Source organism: Hylobates moloch, unplaced genomic scaffold, assembly GCF_009828535.3.
Source record: "Hylobates moloch isolate HMO894 unplaced genomic scaffold, HMol_V3 SCAFFOLD_22, whole genome shotgun sequence".
In the NCBI taxonomy this organism is placed as follows: domain Eukaryota; kingdom Metazoa; phylum Chordata; class Mammalia; order Primates; family Hylobatidae; genus Hylobates; species Hylobates moloch.
Window position 1 is genome coordinate 42,631,933 of NW_026652297.1, and position 21,318 is coordinate 42,653,250.

The window sequence follows — 21,318 nt, forward strand, 5'->3', positions numbered from 1 at the left end:
GTGTGTGTGGTAGCGGTGGGAACTGAGGAAAGACCCTGTCCATATGCTCAGCCAAGGGTACCGGCTGCAAAGGAAAAGGGGGCAGCATGTTCCAACTCAGTTTCTCTGGCCAGTACCATAGTTCCTCAGGCCAAGATGAAGGGTGCATCCAAAGGGACCAGACATGTCCGTCCTCTTTGAGAAAAAGGGCCTTGGGACTCCTGGGCACCAGGCAAGATGGCAGCAGCACAAATCCCAGTGAGAGACCCTCGTGGGATGAGAAACACTGGTCATCCCCCCACCCCCACCAAGAGAGGTTTTCTAGGAAGACAGAATAAATTTTTATTGCACCCATACCAAACTACAGACACAAATCTTTGAAAGGTAAGTACCATTTTATTTAGTGTTGTAGGAAATGTTGGGTTACTTCTTAAAAACGAAACCAAAGAAATTCAAAAGTCCCAAAGAAAGAAAGCAGGAAATAATAATTCTATAATCCAAAAACGGTGGGCAATCCTTCAGTTGGAGGAAGGGGGCATCAGTTAAATAGCTCACACAATAGATACGGAGACACCGCGGAGTTAAGTTTGGTGGATACTAGGAATTAAGTTCTCCACCTGAGGCAATTAATTTTTCAGCCATGAGAGATAATTAGTAGTTCTAGAAAAAGAAAAAAAGTTGACTGGGAGAAGGGACCCAGGGAGGGAGGATGGTGTGTCATTTAACATTAAATTGCCTCTCTCTACAGTATGTGGATGAGCATCATGGACCTTCCTCCCTCTGTCCCGTTGAGCTCCCACTGTCAGCAAAACTGAGAAGCACACGCCTGTATCTTCTTCATACAGGCATGTGCACACACATCTGTATCTCCTTCATACAGGCATGTGCACACACATCTGTATCTCCTTCATACAGGCATGTGCAGAGCCCTCACCAATCGGGCCCACAGCTGTTCAGTATGGCAAAGGGCAGACTTGCTCTTTCATCCACTCTGCTGCCTTGATGAGGTGAACACACTGGAATAAGATGGAGGGCAGGATACCTGCCAAAGCCTGAGGAATGAGATGATCTGAAACAATTGGGCAAAGGCTGGACATTTCAAAAAGCTGACCTCCAACTGCAGTTTACGGGTATAGAATTTGATGCTTCCCTCAAGTCCTGACTGCTCTTTCTGAGGCAGCCAGTCAAGGCCAAGAAATGAGCTGCTCCGGCTTCTCCAGAGCACAGCAGCCTCCCAGGGCCTGTCAGCATCTGCAGCAGCTGGAAGGAGGTCCCAGCTCTTCTGAGACATAGTCCATTTGTAGGATTCTCCAGTGCTCCAATTCACTAATGTCTCCTAATGGCTCAGAACAGGCTAAAGCTTCTCCCAGATAACCCCTCCCCCAAAACTGAGTCCTCAGGGACAGTTGTTAACTGAATGACCTCCAGGTTATCTACTTTGGGAGGTGCAGGAATGCTATAAACTGAATTTTTTCCCAGCAGCAGCAGAAGCCAGGCACCCTTGAGTCAATTCTCCTTCATTGTCCAGAGCTCCCAAGTGGCATTTCAGAGCACAGGAATTCACTCCTCCACCCAGATGTCCCTCTCATATGAACTGAGTCACACACCCCAGGTCCTAGCAGCAGACATCTCCAAACCAACATCCTCGTGAACACTGCAGATCTCTACACCAGCTCTCCAATGGAAGAAGAACCACGCAGAGCACACCTACCCCCCAGTGCACTTGGGCTATCACAGTAAAAATACATTTATATCAAGTAAAAAACATAATGCAGGACAAATATATACATGTACATTTTCTTTCTTTCTTTCTTTCTTTCTTTCTTTCTTTCTTTCTTTCTTTCTTTCTTTCTTCTTTCTTTCTTTTTTCTTTTCTTTTCTTTTCTTTTTTTTTTTTAGACAGAGTCTCGCCCGTTGCCCAGGCTGGAGTGCAATGATGTGATCTCAGCTCACTGCAACGTCCGCCTCCCTGGCTCAAGCGATTCTTGTGCCTCAGCCTCCCGAGCAGCTGAGATTACAGCTGTCTGCCACCACACCCAGCTAATTTCTGTATTTTTTAATAGAGATGGGGTTTTGCCATGTTGGCCAGGCTGGTCTCGAACTCCCGACCTCAATCAAGTGATTCACCCACCTCAGCCTCCCAAAGTGCTGGGATTACAGGCGTGAGCCACCGCGTCCAGCCATACATGTACATTTTCAGAGTTCAAGTGAATATACAGTTTTCTTTATAAGTATGTAAATAAATTTCATAGCACTACAAAAATACAAGTCATCTGAGAAGTTGACAGTGGTCCCAGTACTGTAGGAGAGAATTAAATAAAATAAAATAGCTGTAGATAATTAAAAGCTAATTAGATAAATCAAGTTACGTATCATCCTTCAGATTAAAGTGCTCTGATATAACCAATGCCACAGCAAACGAAATCCTGGAAAGGGATTGCACTGCCAATGATTTTGCCTCTTAACCTCTGTGTAACAAGGACATACATAAAAGAGATTCCTGATTTGATAACTGCTATCATCTTCACCCCCCGCCCACGCTATTAGCCTGTGATATTCTTCCCCTAGGAGAGATGTCAAGATTAGATGAGATTCTATCATAGCCAGGGAAAAAAATGAGCAATACCAGAAACATTCTAATTCCAGTCTTAAGTGAGTAACAACAAAATTACCTGAAAAATCTCAACTGGTGCTTTTAGCTAAGAAGGAAGCAAGTGTCCTAGTTAAAAATAATAATAATAAAAAAAGTCTATAAATCTAGTTTTAAAAATACAAATTCAAAAATAAGTATCATCTTCTTGCTCTGCACAGTTTTATAACAAGGGGGTAAAATGCTGGTGAGTCTATTCATGAGGGAAAATGGAAAAAAAGCAACCATTTGAAGGCTGAGGCATCTCTGTTTTCTACTGACTTTTAACTTTTATTAACTACATTAAGCCCTTCATTACAATTTCCCCAGTATCCCACAAATAATTTGGGTTTCCTTTTGGGCAGGGAGAGAAAGTTTTCAACGGACAGACATGCAGACGCAGTTCAATCCCTTTGGGGTCCAATCCATCGTCTCCTGTCCCCTGTACAGTGAAGGGGCTTCTTTTTTCTTTTTATTTTTTTTTTTAAGACGTAGTCTTAAAAAAATTGCCCAGGCTCTTTTTTTAAGAGTCTTAAAAAAACTCTTCCCCAGGCTGGAGTGCAGTGGCACGATCTTGGCTCACTGCAGCCTCCATCTCCCAAGTTCAAGCAATTCTCCTGCCTCAACCTCCCGAGTAGCTGGGATTACAGGCACGCACCACCATGCCAAGCTAATTTTTGTATTTTTAGTAGAGACGGGGTTTCGCCATGTTGGTCAGGCTGGTCTCGAACTCCTGACCTCAAGTGATCCACCCTCCTCGGCCTTGCAAAGTGCTGGGATTACAGGCATGAGCCACCGCGCCTGGCCTGAAGGGGCTTCATCATCTTGGGGAGTTGGTGGACCCTGTCTCTGCCCCTCACAAGGAGTGTTGCTGAGGAAACCAGGGCACCGAGCAAAGGCACAGGGGGAAAAGGCCAAGCAATCCTATTGACATCATTCCACACCTGGAGAACTGTATTAGCGAGTGCTTGGGCCACCCAATCCCCTAGCAAAGCGCTGAATAGGCTGGTCCAGCCAGCAGGAACCTGGCTGTCATAAGAGGAGGGGCTTTCACCAAGTTCCTCAAATTGAATAAAGAGGAATTCTTTTAATTCCTGAATTCTACTTTTCCTGTCTCCAGTAGAAGGGCCCTGGATCTAAGCAGAAGATATTTTAAGGCTAGAGAGTAGTAGAAGCTGATGTTTAGAAAAGGCCGCTTGTTCAAAATCTGAAAGGCACACTCAGAGGCTTTCTCTAAACACCTCTGCCCCCATCAAAAAACAAGACCCAAGTCTGAGAAGCTGGGTAGGTTTACATGGTATCAAAATTTAACATCTGCAGCCAAAAGCCACACCTGAGCTACTCAAAGGCCAAGAAAGTATGTGTATGTAACACAGCACCAATCGCATGGTCCTTTTCTCATTTAAAGCTTTCTCAGGTAAGCTTTAAGAGCTGGAGGATACATACTGAAAAAAATCTCAGTATGAAAGAAAGAAAACCCCGGTGTTAAAATACATGAATACTTCCTGTGCCATCTGAATCTCTAGCTCAGGATCAGATCTTATGACCACATCTCTGGTGGGCATAAAATATTTACAACCTAGTTAAAGGCACAGTGGCATTTAAAACTAAAGCCTTGGGAATGTACAGTAAAAGATTAATTGTAATCATTAACCTGGCTTCCATTGGTAGAATTCACTCTTGCCGGATAACACGTGAGGGAAATGGTGATTCGGAGCCTGCTGGCTGGTTATCAGGCAGGGCAAGTCCTTGACCCCTGGAGCAGGTCAAAGTGAAGTCACAGAAACATCTCAGTGTTTTTCTTTGCTGATTTACATCTTTCCTGCTTTTTTGCCAACCTGAGTCGGGATGCGGAGGATATTGGGGGTTTCTTCCATGACTCTGACAAGCAGGTTGTCAATGTAGTCTTCCAGCTCGCGGACCTGGAACTCCTTCTTGCTTATCGTTTCCTTCTGTTTGAGGACCAGTTGGATCAGCTCATCGTGGGTCAGCTGTGCGTACGCAAATGCAGGGTCCGAGGGGCTGTATTTCTTTGGAGAGGAGGTAAAAGTTGGGCAAAAGGAGTTATAAAATCAGCACAGAAATCTAAAACCTAAAAGAAGTACAAAGGAGGAAAAAGTGACTAGTGATCTGGGTCTCTTGGGATCCATTTTCTTTCGTTCTTTTTTTTTTTTTTTTTTTGAGACTGAGTTTCACTCTGTCACCCAGCCTGGAGTGCAGTGGCGCGATCTCGGCTCACTGCAACCTCCGCCTCCTGGGTTCAAGTTATTCTCCCACCTCAGCCTCCTGAGTAGCTAGGACTATAGGCGTGCGCCACCATGCCTGACTAATTTTTGTATTTTTTTAGTAGGCACGAGGTTTCACCACGTTGGCCAGGCTGGTCTTGAACTCCTGACCCCAGGTGATCCGCCTGCCTCAGCCTCCCAAAGTGCTGGGATTACAGGCATGAGCCACCGTGCCCAGCCAGGGAATCTGTTTTCAATTTACAGTGAAAACAGGTTGTTGATTGATGAAGTCTTATGGAAAGGGCCAGATAGCCCATATTTGAGCCTTTGTGGGCCACAGACGGCCTTTGTTAACATGTTCTTCCTTGGTTTTTTGGTTTGTTATGTTTTGTTTTATTTTGTTGTATGAACTTTTAAAAATGTAAAAACCATACTTGCCTCACAGGTCGAGGACCTCTGGACTTGACTCTGGGTTTGGATTTTAAGCAATGCCATCATGGGAGGACTCAGTTCTCCAAATGAGTGCTCACTCCTCTGGGAACACTAGGAGCTCACACAACCAAACACCAGTGCAGAGCTGGAGACGACCCCCAAGCCAGAGGGGGCCCAGGAAGACACAACTGTGACAGCAGGTGCAGGGGGCAAGGGCTCTCCTTCCAGGGCAGCAGGTCAAGGTTCAGCCCAGACTGTCTGCTCCTGCCAAAGCTGCACTCAGAAGGACTCAATGAGCAGGTGGATGCAGAGGACACCCAGGGACCCCACTTCACATCACTTCATACTCAAGAAATATGCGGAGTCAGAGCCAGGTGCCACCATGCCCCGTCCTCACCCGTGGCCATCTAGGCACGCCCTTGGGTACACAGCGGCCTGTCCCAGAGCTGAGTGTTCCACTCCCGAGGAGAGCACACACCCTGCGGAGTCACTGTGCTTTATCAGCATTTATGATCTGGGGCCCCTGCAAGCCCAAGCAGCCTGAACCAGGAGGAGACGCAAGGTAAAGCTTAAATGAAAAGTCACATGCTGTGCAAGTCCCTAGTAAGGAAAAAAAAGTGACTTTTCCTGAAATCTGTAGCCTGAGATTTACATGTTTAAAGAATCAAGATGATTTTGCTGGCAGAGCTCTGAGGCAGGAATAGCTTTATTGCCCTGAGGGTCTAACGGTTTCACTGCCTACCAGGAAGGCCAAGAGACTACCTTCTCCAAGAATCAACGTCGCTCCTCAGTGACATGATAGGAGCCCCAGTTCAGTCAGTGATGCAAACTGCCTGGACACGAGCCAGAAGTCAAAGGAGGGATCCCAGCCCTCCCATCCTGGCCAGGAACAAAAGCACGATGATGGCGGTACTAACTTAGACACAACACCAACGTTTCCATAGACAGAGCGGGTTCAACCCCGCACAGGCTGCACATTCAGAGGTGAGACACTGGACTGCTTTTCCAAAACCTGCTTCTCCCCTAATCTTTGTTTTTTAAAACTTTGAAGGCATGCATTCACAGTGCACCTCCTCTGGACCTCAGTCACTGTAGATGTGACTTCCAAAACAATATTTCATTGAAAAGTTGCAAGACTGAAAAAGAGCCCTAGCGATTGGTTGCACAACAATGTGAATGTACTTGATGCCTTTATTTTTTATTTTTATTTTTTTCTCCATAGAGACGGGGTCTCACTATGTTGCCTGGACTGGTCTCATACCCAAGCTCAAGTGATCCTCCCACCTTGGCCTCCCAAAGTGCTGTGATTACAGGCATGAGCCACCACACCCAGCCTTACATTTTATATCAAGAAAAAAGAGGCACCTTTGTAAATAATGGCAAAGAATGCGTCCTCAAGGGATTTCAGATTATACCTCTGTCATATAAGGATCTTATTTATTTATTTTTTTTAAAGTCTCAATATATAAGATACTCTACATGGAGTTTGAAAGAGAGACGGATGCAGAGGCTGACACCTGTAGGGTGTCATTTAATTAATTCCAACACCTAACATTTGGGTCTCTTTATTTTTCCTGGGATTCTTTTTTTATTTCTTTTTTTGAGACAGAGTCTCACTGCGATGCCCAGGTTGGAGTGTAGTGACACGATCTCAGCTCACTGCAACATCTGCCTCCCAGGTTTCAAGTGCTTCTCCTGCCTCAGTCTCCTGAGCAGCTGGGATTACAGGCATCTGCCACCACATCCAGCTAATTTTTGTATTTTTAGTAGAGACAGGGTTCCACCATGTTGGCTAGGCTGGCCTTGAACTCCTGACCTCAAGTGATCCGCCCGCTTCATCCTCCCAAAGTGCTGGGATTACAGGCGTGAGCCACCGAGCCCAGCCTTCCTGGGGTTCTTGATGATATGTTTTATAATGTCAGCCTCATATAAAATAATAGTTTTACAGCTTTTTACTATTTAGTAAGCATTTTTTCCATCATAACATTTTAGCAAAACCTGCTTTTCTAATGGATGCTTAAAATCTCATTATATTTTAACTATTCCTCTATTGCTGGATATTTATGTTGTTTTCAATTTGTACAATTATATATAACATTTTTATCAAAATGCATGAACATAAATCTTTGGCCATATCTCTTAAGTACTTCCTTAAGATAAATGCCTAGAATTGAAAATGTGTGCACACTTACGGTACCTCATACGAAACGTCAAACAGCTATTTAATTTGGATTCTGTAATTCAAAGGGAAAAAGGATATAAAGGACTTTAAAATCATTAGAAGAGCCTAGTTTTGCAATATTTAAAAATTATAAAACAGGGCCAGGCACGGTGGCTCACATCTGTAATCCCAGCACTTTGGGAGGCTGAAGCGGGTGGATCATGAGGTCAGGAGTTCGAGACCAACCTGGCCAACATGGTGAAACCTCGTCTCTACTAAAAATACAAAAAATTATCCAGGCATGGTGGCAGGCACCTGTAGTCCCAGCTACTGGGGAGGCTGAGGCAGGAGAATCACTTGAACCCGGGAGGCAGAGGTTGCAGTGAGCCAAGATCGTGCCACTGCACTCCAGCATGGGCAACAGTGCAAGACCTCATCTCAAAAAAAAAAAAAAAATTATAAAATAAGCCAGCATCATAAAAGTGAGTAATGGCCTTGGAGAAGAAGAAGCACAGAGAAAATACCCACAAATGCAAGAAAGAACGGTGCCCATTGTCATGTATTTCTCACCAGGATTCTTACCCTGGACTTTTCCTTTTACATAGTTGTGATAATGACATACACTCAAATGTGCATCCAACTTTTTCCATATCACAGATGATTTTTGGATCTAGTTGGCTTTACTATTTTAAAACGGAAATGTTAAAGCCACCTGGGTAAATAATACACTCCCAGTTATAAATCATCTATAAAGGATGGAGGCCCTGTAACAACAACCAAGAAAAGAAAAAAAAATCACTGTAGTAATGATCCAGCTAGCATTTCATAACTTTAGCTATGCAATTTCTTTCCCTTAAACCTCTCTTACTTTGCAACATTCCTAAGAGTAGGTATCTTTATAAATACTGTCTTGTGCCTTAACACAAAGCATCTATCACGTGGCAGGCCAATAGCAGAGCCTCCAGGGTCAGTTGCCTTTGTTTTGAGCTAAGTTATTCTCTTGGGCCAGTAGATAAGCCCTTGAATTAAATGAGCTTTGAAGAGGAAATAAAATGGGAGCCAAAGGTCTTGCTAACTTCCCAGAAACAAGGTGTTTGTTTCTCTTTGGAGCCACACTGCATTCCACAGTAAAAGGAAGATGGATGGGAAGCTGCTGAATGACTCTTTTTTTTTTTTGAGACGGAGTCTCGCTCTGTCACCCAGGCTGGAGTGCAGCGGCGCAATCTCGGCTCACTGCAAGCTCTGCCTCCCGGGTTCATGCCATTCTTCTGCCTCAGCCTCTCCGAGTAGCTGGGACTACAGGTGCCCGCCACCACGCCCGGCTAATTTTTTGTATTTTTAGTAGGGACAGGGTTGCACCGTGGTCTCGATCTCCTGACCTCGTGGTCCACCCGCCTCAGCCTCCCAAAGTGCTGGGATTACAAGCGTGAGCCACCGCGCCCGGCCGAATGACTCTAATTTTCATTGATGTCCCTTTATGCTGTCTTTTTATCTCATTTCCTGATAAATATCATTAATTCCAGGAAAACAAGTGCTGCCTCATCTATCTGCAACACACAGAAGCCAGGCAAGCTGGTTGACATATTGTACATTTTTAAGCTAGGGCTGAAATGTAGTAGGTACACAATTCTGGCTGTGGCTGATAATCTTGAGACAATTGCTTACCACCTGCCCTGTCAATGTGTCCTACAAAGAAAGAGTGGGGTCCGGGCGCAGTGGCTCACACCTGTAATCCCAACACTTTGGGAGGCCAAGGCAGGTGGATCACCTGAGGTCAGGAGTTCAAGACCAGCCTGACCGACATGGTAGAACCCCGTCTCTAATAAAAATACAAAAAAATCAGCTGGGTGTTGTGGTGCATGCCTGTAATCCCAGCTAGTTGGGAGGCTGAGGCATAAGAATTGCTTGAACCTGGGAGGTGGAGGTTGCAGTGAGCTGATACCGCACCATTGCACTCCAGCCTGATCAACCAGAGCGAAAATCCATCAAAAAAAGGAAGGAAGGAAGGAAGGGAGGGAGGGAGGGAGGGAGGGAGGGAGGGAAAGAATGAAGGAAGGACGGAAGGAAGGAAGGAAAGAAAAAAGTGGGGCAAGACAGCAAGAAGATGCTATCTTGTTTTCAGCAATCATCAGTTATGATTACTTCGCTTCTTTTACCAAAAACTTGGACCTCCAGCTTCCTGTGAACCTTTATCCCAGCTCTTACTGGTAGACATGCAGTGACGCCAGAGGGAATAACAAGTACCCAGCGCTTGAAAAACACTTTCAGCTAAGCATGGTGGCACATCTGTAGTCCCGGCTACTTGGGAGGCTGAGGTAGGAGAATCACTTGAGCCCAGGAGTTCGAGGCTGCGATGAGCTATGATTGCACCTGTGAATAGCCATTGCCCGCCAGCCTAGGCAACAGAGCAAGACCCCATCACCATTTAAAAAACAAAACAAGGCTGGGTGCAGTGGCTCACGTCTGTAATCCCAGCACTTTTGGAGGCTGAGGCAGGGGGATCACCTGAGGTCATGAGTTCGAGACCAGCCTGGCTAACATGGCAAAAACCTGTCTCTACTAAAAATACAAAAATTAGCTAGGCATGGTGGCGGGCGCCTGTAATCCCAGCTACTCTGGAGGCTGAGGTGGGAGAATCACCTGAACCCGGGAGGTGGAGGTTGCGGTGAGCCAAGATGGTGCCACTGCACTCCATCCTAGGCAACAAGAGCAAAACTCCATCTCAAAAAAAAACCCAAAAAAGAAAACTATTCAATATCCAGAGTCCATGGGACTGTAAAATCTATGATGGAATGAAATTTTAGCTGCTCTAAACTAAAATAAAAACAAAGTTTTTTTCTATAGACTGCAGTTCCCAGTGTCAGTTGGGAAGTCCCTCTCTACATATTTGAAATACAATATATCCTTGCCCACTAAAGGTCACCAGTCCCTCAGTAAATCATTCTCTTCTAGTCCAGATAATGAGTTGAAGACCAGGGATTTGCAGCAAGGCAATATTCTAAATCCTTCAGATTCTAGAACCAGAAAGAGCAGGATGAAGACAATCCTGGGCAGAGTTCATCTGGGAGGCTGGTTTTGTTTTGTGGGGAGTTGTTTTTTAATATTAGCCCATACTTTTAGAGACCCTCCAAATGAGCAAGATACTTCCTGGAAATTTACCTTAAGGAAATAATCTAAAGAGAAGAAAAAATTCCATGTAGGAAATTGTTGACTATAATATTAATTCATACTGAAAAACAGAAAACAGGCTGTGCATCTTGCCTCACACCTGTATCCCAGCACTTTGGGAGCCCGAAGCAGGTGGATCACTTGAGCCCAGGAGTTCAAGACCAGCCTGAGCAACATGATGAAACCCCATCTCTACAAAAAATACATAAATTAGCTGGGCATGGTGGCGCTCGCCTGTAGTCCCAGCTACTTGGGAGGCTGAGGTGGGAGGATTGATTGGGCCCGGGAGGTCAAGACTATGATGAGCCGTGATCATGCCACTCCGCTCCAGCTTGGGCAACAGAGTGAGATCCTGTATCAAAAAAAAATTTCCTGATTTTGATGAATGTCCTTACTGTTAGGAGTATTTAGGGGTAAAAGGAGCATGAGGTAGGCCAGGCACAGGGGCTCATCCCTGTAATCCCAGCACTTTGAGGGGCCAAGGCAGGTGGATCGCCTGAGGTCAGGAGTTCGAGATGAGCGTGGCCAACGTAGCAAAACCCTGTCTCTACTAAAAATACAAAAATTAGCCGGGCGTGGTGGTGCGCATCTATAGTCCCAGCTACTTGGGAGGCTGAGGCAGGAGAATCACTTAAACCCAGGAGGGGGAGGTTGCAGTGAGCCGAGATTGCACCACTGCACTCCAGCCTGGGTGACAGAGTGAGACACCATCTCAAAAAAAAAAAAAAGTTCCCTGATTTTAATAAATCCTTACTGTTAGGAAATTACATAATAATTAAAGGATTTTAATAAGTCCTTACTGTTAGGAATTATATAGTTAAGTATTTAGGGTTAAAAGGAACGTGAGGTACACAACTTACTTCCAAATGATTAAAAAAAAAATTATGTATACACCTGCATGTGTATATCCAGAAAGAGAGAAGGTGGGGGAGAGGAAGCAGAGAGGATGAGACTGATGGGCAAATGTGGTCAGATGTTAACCACTAGAGAACTGAGGAAGGGTTTGTAGGAGTTCTTTGTACTGTTCTTGCAACTTTTTTTTAACATTTGAAATTATTTCAAAATAAAGTTACCAAAAAAGTATATCTACGCAATGATTGCAATTATCAGAATTTTACATTCTTGCCAAAGGAAAGGAAACATGAGGGAAAAAGAAAATACCTGACCTGAATGTGCCAGACTGTGGGTGACATTTTCTTCTCCTTAAAAAGAGGCACCAGGCTGGGTGTGGTAGCTCACGCCTATAATCCCAGCACTTCAGGAGGCCAAGGTGGGAGGATCACTTGAGCCTAGGATTTCAAGACCAGCCTAGGCAACATAGCAAGATCCCATCTCTATTAAGAAGGAAAATTTTTAAATAATTTTTTTAAAAAAGAAGGGCCAGTGTCAATCATGTTGCTTGAGACAAAAAAAAAAAATTAACAATAACTAAACAAGTATAAGGGAATAAAGTAATTATCCAATGGAATGTCTGGGGGCTTCCAAAGTTTACTCAAAGACTCAAGATGTATGACTAAGTGCTCCTGGCACCACCGGCTGCCCAGGGAGAGGTATACGATGGTGACTATGGAAATGGGTGTTTTGTCAATCCCTAACGAACGCACCAGCTTCTCAGAGGACATACCTTCATCATGGCCTCGTTGTTCAAGTTCTCACTGATGATGGTGGCAGTTCCCAAGCTGGAGTTAGCAATCTTGGTGGCTGTTGCATTCATTGGCTTCACAGGATGAAGTCTAAAGAGAAGGGGAAAAGGATCTTTAGACCCTCCGGTCATGGCAGAACTGAGCAACTGCCCACCGCAAAGATGGCAGCCAGTAAGCCAGACAAGGGGCAGGTGGGTCACATGCTGCCTTCATCTCCGGGCCAACTCACTCCAATGTCTCAGTTCCTGTGGAAACAAAAGCAGTCAGGACAGGGCTGCCACATGCAAGCCAGTAAAGCATGTCCTTGTCCAGATGTCCTGATAACTTCACGGGACCCTTGGTCTTGTTACAAACATCAGAACATTAAAGGCAATGTCTTATTTTTTGAAGTCAACTAGAGCCTAGGCATTCACTGTAAAACTCTGCAGAGGCTTCCGTCCCTCCACAGTAAAGACAGCTCAAAACAAACATACAAGCTTCACGTTGGGTAGTGCTTGAAGCAGTTTTTGACACTGCTAGATAAGACTACCACTCAATGCCAGTTAGTTCTGAGACTGTTAAGATACTGGTGGCATTGCGTTTCTGCAATGTGAGAGCTCCAAATCTGGCTGTGCAGAACAATTCCTAGGCTATATTTACAGACTGCTATTATGTTCTTGCTATAAACGCAGCAGTGTCTTGAGGTATTACCACCACAAGGGGCAGCCCTACCAGCAGGAGAGTGACAGGAGGGTTGTCACATCAGACGTCTGTGTGGTTAGAAAGCCATAACCTCTGCAGGTAGGAAGCAAAGGGGGACATTGCTCACATTTACATAGACGATCTCCCCCATCTCTCACCTGTGCTTGGCTGACCCAGTTCCAGCGCCTGGCTGAGCTGAGACTGGATGTGTCTCCGAGGGTGAGACCCAGGCCTGGAGGAGTGGCTTCCTCTTGCCAAAATTTTCAACTCTACCAGCGGAGCCCTCTGCTGTGGCTTTTTTTTGAGATTCTGCTGTGCTGGTGTGGTGAGTGTCAGAATGTGCAGAGCTGGGGAAAGAGTGTGTGGCAGGAAAGATCTCAGAAGGGGAGGGGCTGGGTACAGGATTGTCCAGGGACGTGCCAGGAGGCGGGCTTGGACTCCCATTTCCCATCGGTTTTTCTTCCTTGCCACCACTGGGGCCTGGCAGCTGTTTATCCAAGCTTGAGCTCTTGCCGAGATGTGGTTTGTGAATTCCGAACTCTGTGGTCTGCTCTGAAGGAGCTGTCACAGATGCCTGGGGTGCTTGCAGCCTGAAATCACACAGGTCCTCCCCCAGTGCCAACCTATCTGCCTCGCCACTGGGCCCCTTTCCCCTCTCAGGACAGGAGACTACCAAGCCCAAGGACGAAGCTCCTATGTCCAGAGTTGATGACTTTGCTGTCTCTCCGTCATCTTCAACCTGATCTCTGTCATCTTCAACCTGATCTATTCTTTCATCATCTGATGCAACTTCAGGAATGGAAGGAAGGCTTAAGTTCAGATCAGCAATGATTGGAGATTTAAAATCTGAGGCCAACTGAAGGTCACTCAAGGGGTCAGACAATAAACCTTCATGGTCACTAGCTTTGCTCTGATACTGAGTCACAAGGGCATCCTCTCCCTCCATCCTAAAGAGTGGAGTGTCTTTCACTGAGCTTGCTTCACTCATGGGGCCTTCGGAGAAACTCTCCTGGGAGGGGAGGAGAAGGTGATCCGCTGGGGAGGCTGGCGCACCGCACGTCGCTGGCCCAGGTGTGGTCACCAATTCCCTTTCTGAGTCCTCTGCATGGGGAGACTCAGGAGGCTCTCCATCAGATGCGTTTCCAGCAACAGCCCATGCAGGGGTCAGCTCCTGCGGACAACTGCTGTGTCCTTCCACCAGCGGGGTGGCCCTCTCCACCGCCTCTTCCGTGAAGAGCTGCTCAGAAAATGACACACGCTTCTTTGTTTTCTTCTGGCCCTCGCGGAGGTTCAGACCCATCTCTTCCAGCTTCTGCATCGTGGAATCAATGGAAGGCATCGATTCTCCCATGGGAAGAGGGGGCGCCACTTCTTCAACTGCATCCCTAGCTTTGCTCTCCACAAGAGACCCAGCCTGACTCTCCAAGTCTCTGTCTCCTCCTGCCACAAGCTCCCCAACGGGGCTCGCAGCTCCATCACTGCTGAGTGAAAGGGCAGATGGTACTTCCTGGGCCTCTTCAAATGATGGGCTGTAGTCTTGTTTTTTGCGGGGGAATCTCAGAAGTTCTTCCTCTTGTCGCCCTGTTTCAGGCTGCTCTGGGAGAGACTCCTCCAACTCAAGGCTGCTGGTGTTCTTCTCTGTGCCTGTCTCACGGGTCCTGCCCATCAGAGAATCTTCTGTCCCTTTATTTGCTGGAATGGATGGCTGTTTGAAAAGTGATCCCAGGGCAGAAGAACCAGAATTTGGAACCGGTGTTAAACTCTCAGTTTGCAACTCTGCCTTAGGGAGCAAGGGCGGTTCTTCAGACTTGGCCTGGCCCCTGTCTACGAGAGGCCAGCTTTCAATTGGAGTGGATGTGGAAATGGGAGGTGCTATGGGAGATGAGAGAGAGGAGAAGACAGAAGGACTCTCAGAGGACTGTGTGTCTGCACCAAGTCCCAATTCAGAGGGGACAGATGCCTGGCCAGAACTAGAAGGGAGAGGAGGAAGAGAGGAAGGGGAGTCAGTGGGGGAAGGAAGCCTGGCTGTGGGTTGCGCCTCCGGAGACACTTCCAGTCTGCAAAAAGGACAAAATGAAATCTGCAGGTCAGTGCAGATGCATCATGAGAGACAAAGAAAATACACAAAAACAAGTCATTCACCAGGGGAGAACGTCTTTACACATGGGGCAGTACCTTAAGAAGTTAAAAAAGGAACACTAGCCGGATGCAGTGGCTCACGCCTGTAATCCCAGCACAGTGGGAGGCTGAGGTGGGCGGATCACCTGAAGTCAGGAGTTCAAGACCAGCCCAGCCAACGTGGTGAAACCTCATCTCTACTGAAAAATACAAAAATTAGCCAGGTGTGGTGGTGTGCACCTATAGTCCCAGCTACTCGGGAGGCTGAGGCAGGAGAACTGCTTGAACCTGAGAGGTGGAGGTTGCAGTGAGTTGAGATCGTGCCACTGCACTCCAGCCTGGGCGATAGAGGGAGACTGTCTCAAAAAAAAAAAAAAAAGGGACACTAACACTTAGCATACACAACAGACACTTTTATAACCAAGCAAATCTGTCACACAAAAGTCTGTTGCAATAGAAATGAAAAGATCCCAGTAAAGCAATAGCCTCCGGTTTCTTGTGGTGATTAACACAAGGTCCGAGCATTTGATTATTACAGGACAAAATGCACCTAAAAGGTTTAAAGTGGTTAAAGATGTAACACAAAGCAACAGGCACAGATAAGTTTAAGAGGAACAGTTTGTATGTGTGTGTATGTGTGTGTGTGTGTGCATATCAAAGTAAGCAGAATCTCTAAAAAAAAAAACTCACTCCCCAGACCACAGAAATATTGTCAGTGTGAACGTGAGTCACACCAAAAAGCAGAAGTCCCCAAGGCCAGTCCCCAAGGCTCACGCCGGCTCTTACAACAAGGGGCAGAGTGGACACAGAGAACCGTTACTGTCACTTGAGAGAGGGCTGAGGGTCTCTCATACCAGAAACCAATGCCAAAAGGCAAGGAGGCAGGATAACATCTGTCTCAAAGGGAAATGTGAGATAAGAACTTTGAAAACACAGGTTCTGCATACACTACAACCCAAACTCAGTATTCCCAACTTGCAACACCCACAATCTGCTACAAACCACTGCATTCCACTGAGATCTGATAAGCTGACTGAAAGGACAGACCATGCCTGCTGGGCAGTAGCTCTGAGCTAGGAAACATCACTGCAATTTGTACAGGGCAGGCCAAGCTGGCAGTAGGGACTGGTTAAAAAAATAATTTAGACCAGCAAACCTTTGGCATATACGGGTACTATGATATCATGGAACCAGCAAGAGTTGGTCTAACGTAAGCCTGAAAACCACCAATGGCGAGGCAGAAATGCCCTGCACGAGAAGAGCCAAAACTCACCGGGGCTTGACAGCTCTGGTTTGGGGAGCCCTCGGAGAGGAAATTGGAGGTTTCGGTTCAGACTTGGACTCTGGCTCAGCTTCTGGTTCTGTGATCTGCACATCTTCAAAGGGGTTCAGGGAGCTGCCCTGTCTGGAGACAACAGCTGCAGTATCTTTCTCGGATCTTCTCACAAGGTCTTTAGCAGGCCCCAACGCGTCCTCCCCCGGCTTAACCCCCATCAGCATGCCTTCCTTCTCCCTCCCCGGGACTGTGAGAGGGTTTTCACCTTCACTGCCCTTAGCCACATCCTTCTTCCCCGTCATCAGAGACAGCAAAGAGGACCTCCTGCTCTCTGGCTTCTTGCTCTCCTTGGCTTCTTTTGTGGCCTCCGAGTTTGCGGGGGCCGTGTTTTCTCTGAGGTCCCCACTGACCAGTGGGGCAGGTCGGTAGGATGGCAGGGTCATAGACTTCAAGGAGTCTTTGGTGAAAGATTCAGAGAGCTGTCTGTCAGAAGACAGCCCACCTCCTTCAGCAGGCTCCTTCCAAGACCCAGCCGCCAGGTTCTCCGTAGAGGAGAACAAATGCTTCTTTCTGAAGCCCTTGGGGGATGGGGAGGAGGACGGGCTGCTGTCCTTGGTCTCACCCTTGGCTTCTGGCTGCTCCAGGTAAACATGGTTCCCATTGATGCAGACATTAGAGCGGGAAAGGACATCATTCTTAGACCGAAGGCCGCCAAGAAAGGAAAGCCCTTCCTTCTTGGGAAGGGTAAAGTTGACCTGGTTCAGTTGCTTAAGATCCGTACTCGCTGTTCTCTTGTGAGACATGACTTTGGGAAGAAAAACAAAGAACAGAAAGGGGATAAGATGTTAAATGGGTGGTTTGCAGTGTAGGGGCATCTGTCAACGTCTGGATACATTTCTGGTTGTCACAACTTGGAGGGGGCGTGCTGCTATTAGTATCCAGCAGGTAGAGGACAAAGATGATACTGAACATCTTACAATGTATAGCACAGCCCCTCACGACAAAGGCCTGTCTAGTCCAAACTGTCCACAGTGCTGAGGTTGAGAAACTCTGGATTAAACCAATGAAAAGGGCAGCACTCTTGGTAGAGTAGCAGAATCCGGCCAATGGGAGGGATTTAGACATTGAAATTGAAGTTCAAAATACATAATTAACTCAGAGCTAAAGGAACCAGATTCCTTGGCTTCTGATAAGGCTATATCCCACGAGGCTTAAGCACATCACAGGAACTCAATAACTACCTGATGAATTAATGAAATATCAGAATTACTATCAGGTTCCATGGTTTTACCCTTAAAAAAAAAAAAAAACTTGCAAGACACTCATTCGGTTAGCTCTAAAAGCTTGTACTAGTTGGCATCATTTATAGAGCCAGGAACTCTGGAAAAGGAATTTATACATTCTTAGAAACCAGAGGGTATAATCCCAGCACTTCAGGAGGCCAAGGCAGGAACTTGAGGTCAGAAGTTCAAAACCAGCCTGGCCAACATGGTGAAACCCCAACTCTACTAAAAATACAAAAATTCACCGGGTGTGGTGGCGGGCACCTGTAATCCAAGCTATTCGGGAGACTGAGGAAGGAGAATCACTTAAACCCAGGAGGCGGAAGTTGCAGAGAGCCGAGATCGCGCCACTGCACTCCAGCCTGGGTGACAGAGCAAGACTCCATCTCAAAAGAAAGAAAGAAAGAAAGAAACCAGAGGGCTTAGAAATAGAGAGGGCATCTCAGCTGTGGGCAGTGGTTCACGCTGGTCATACCAGCCCTTTGAGGGGCTGAGGCAGGAGGATCACTTGAAGCCAGGAGTTTCAGACCAGCCTGGGCAACATAGTGAGACCTCATCTCTTAAAAAAAAATTTTTTTTAATTAGGTGTGATGGTGCACACCTGTAGTCCCAGCTCCTCAGAAGGCCCAGGTGGGAGGATTCCTTGAGCCCAGGAGTTGGAGGCTGCAGTAAGCTATGATCGCGCCACTGCACTCCGTAAGACCCTGTCTCTAAAACAAACAAACGAAAAATATTTTAAAAAAAGAAGAAGAGAGGGCATTTTTTTTTTTTTTTTTGAGACAGAGTCTCACTCTGTCACCCAGGCTGGAGTGCAGTGGCACGATCACAGCTTACTGCAGCCTCTACTTCCTGAGCTCAAGCAATCCTCCCAGCCTAGCCTCCTGCGTAGCTGGGGCTACAGGAGTGTGTCATCACATCTGGCTAATTTTTATATTTTTTGTGGAGACAGGGTTTCACCATGTTGCCCAGGCTGGTCTCAAACTCCTGGGCTCAAGCGATCTGCCTGCCTCGGCCTCCCAAAGTGCTGGGATTATAGGCATGAGCCACCACGCCTGGCCTTAGAGACAGCATCTTAACCACCACTATCATCACCCCCACCACCATGATTTTGTAACTGAGGAATTGAATTAAACTCTTTCTCTTGAGATTTGTCTGTTTCTTCTCTCTCAGAACGAAGCATGGTAAGTGGAAGAAGAGAGGTCAAGCAGGGAGAGGCAGAAACTCACCATCCGAGGCCGAGGAGGACTCATCCTCATTGTCATCTTCATCCCACTGGGACTGAAAGTCTCCGGGACGAAGCAGCACTTTTTCTGGCTTTGAAGTCGGCAGGACAGACATGGACTGGGAAAGAGGCGTCTTCTGCAAATTCGACTTGGAAAGTAAGGTCTTGATCTTTGATTTCTTTTTCTTGTCTTTGCCCACAGACTCATCATCACTGTCGACCAAAGGTGTCGTGCTAGGGATGATGGCGGAGGCGGTGTCTGACCCGCTGTCCTTATTCTTCCCCTTGATCTTGTCTTTCAGTTTTCCAAATGGATTCCGAGACTTGTCTTTCACAGAAAGGTCAAACATGCTGGCAGTCATGTTGTTTCTCATAAACTGGATGTCAACCTCAATTTCTCCTCGCTCCTTGTCCTTCTTTCCTGGTTTGGATTTCAACTTATACCACCTGAAAGGAGAAAGGCTGAGGAGTTACCTTTGAATGGAAGCAACTGCAACAATGTTCACAATCCCCATGAACTGGCCTCTCCTCTCTGCTACCAGCAGCCTCTTCAATGCATGCATTCTCTTCGGGAAGTGGTAGAAGAGAGCAGAATTTTATTTTTTTTTTTTTGACACAGAGTCTTGCTCTGTCACCCAGGCTGGAGTGCAATGCCGCCATCTCAGCTCACTGCAGCCTCTGCCTCCTGGGTTCAAATGATTCTCCTGCCTCAGCCTCCTGAGTAGCTGAGATTACAGGAGCGCATCACTACATCCACATCCGGTGAATTTTTGTATTTTTAGTAGAGACGGGGATTCACCATGTTAGCCAGGCTGGACTCGAACTCCTGACCTCAGATGATCCGCCCGTCTCAGCCTCCCAAAATGTTGGGATTACAGGCGTAAGCCACTGCGCCCAGCTGAGAGCAGAATTTGCACTTTTATTTCTTTTGTTTTGTTTTTTATTTTGCACTTTTATTTTTGAGAAGATATGCACTAGACAAAGATAGGATCCAGTGTTGTGCTTAGCATATAATCACCTCAAATCCTGATTCAATGAAGAGCTCATTCTAAAAATAAAGAAAAAAATATTCCATGGAATCACTTCCGATGAGTGATGTTTTCCTTCAGTAGGGTAAAAATGCAAAGACCAGGGCCGGCGCGGTGGCTCACACCTGTAATCCCAGCACTTTGGGAGGCTGAGGCGGGTGGATCACAAGGTCAGGAGTTCGAGACCAGCCTGGCCAATATGGTGAAACCCCATCTCTACTAAAAATATAAAAAATTAGCCGGGTGTGATGGCAGGCACCTGTAGTCCCAGCTACTCAGAAGGCTGTGGCAGGAGAATCACTTGAACCCAGAAGGCAGAGGTTGCAGTGAGCCAAGATCGCACCACTGCCCTCCAGCCTGGACAACAGAGTGAGACTCCATCTCAAAAACAAACAAACAAACAAAAAAGCAAAGATCATACACAAACAGCTAAGAAGGGTAGCGTGCAAATGATGTATAATTAAATCTCAGAGAAAATCAAGTTTGTAGTAAGGAATGGTCCCTGCCAGGGAGTAAAAAAATAATAATAATACAACACAGAATTAAAAAAAAAAAAAGGTGGGGAGGGGGTTGGGCATGGTGGCTCACACCTGTAATCCCAGAGCTTTGGGAGCCTGAGGCAGGAGGATCACTTGAGGCCAGGAGTTCAAGACCAGCCTGGGCAATATTGCAAGACTCCATCTCCATAAAAAATTTAAAAATGTGCTGGCATGGTGGTGTGCGCCTATACTCCCAACAACTCAACATGAGCCTAGGAATTCGAGGCTGCAGTGAGCTATAATTGCACCACTGCACTCTAGTCTGGGTGACAAAGCGAGACTCTGTTTCTAAAAATAAATAAATAAAAATAAAAATTTTTTTAAAAGAGTGAAATCAGGCTAGGCATAGTGGCTCACGCCTGTGATACCAGCACTTTGGGAGGCCGAGGCAGGCAGATCACCTGAGGTCAGGAGCTCGAGACCAGCCTGGCCAACATGGCGAAACCCCGTCTCTACTAAAAATACAAAAATTAGCCGGGCATCATGGCGAGCGCCTGTAATCCCAGCTATGCAGGAGGCTGAAGCAGGAGAATTGCTTGAACCCGGGAGGCGGAAGTTGCAGTGAGCCAAGATCATGCCACTGCACTCCAGCACTCCAGCCTAGGCAAGAGAGCCAGACTCCATCTCAAAAAAAAAAAAAAAAAAAAAAAAGAGTGAAATCAGTCAGTTAGAAAATGACAAACACTATATTAGTCCACTTATGTGAGGTTCCCGGGTTAGTGAAATTCATCCAGTCAGAAAGTAGAATGGTGATTGCCGGAGGAGGGGAAGGAGAGAATGAGGAGTTAATGTTTGATGGGTATAGAGCTTCAGTTGCGGAAAATGAAAAAGTTCTGGAGATGGATGGCGGTGATGGTCACACAACAATGTGAATATTCTTAATGACATTGAACTGCACACTTAAAAATGGTTAAAATGGGGCCAGGCGCAGTGG

The 21,318-nt window shown here is 46.4% G+C and overlaps 1 protein-coding gene across 4 annotated transcripts in view; it reads right to left on the reverse strand.

Moving 5' to 3' along the window:
* Nucleotides 1–361: 361 nt before the first annotated feature.
* RAB11FIP1 (RAB11 family interacting protein 1) overlaps nucleotides 362–21,318 on the reverse strand; it is a 41,599-nt gene continuing 20,642 nt past the window's right edge. Inside the window, exons 2-7 of one of the 4 annotated variants that reach the window (XR_004246173.2) lie at nucleotides 18,822–19,264; nucleotides 16,310–17,117; nucleotides 13,077–14,975; nucleotides 12,219–12,327; nucleotides 4,263–4,638; nucleotides 362–2,278 (exon numbers count right to left, since the gene is read on the reverse strand). Coding sequence is in view for 3 of the 4 variants with exons in the window: in XM_032143589.2 (XP_031999480.1) it covers nucleotides 4,420–4,638; nucleotides 12,219–12,327; nucleotides 13,077–14,975; nucleotides 16,310–17,117; nucleotides 18,822–19,264 (3,478 nt within the window). In the remaining variant the exon portion in view is untranslated. Of the gene's footprint in view, nucleotides 2,279–2,876; nucleotides 4,639–12,185; nucleotides 12,328–13,076; nucleotides 14,976–16,309; nucleotides 17,118–18,821; nucleotides 19,265–21,318 lie in introns of those variants that run through there. The other 3 variants (XM_032143589.2, XM_032143591.2, XM_058433488.1) reach the window with 3 other exon arrangements.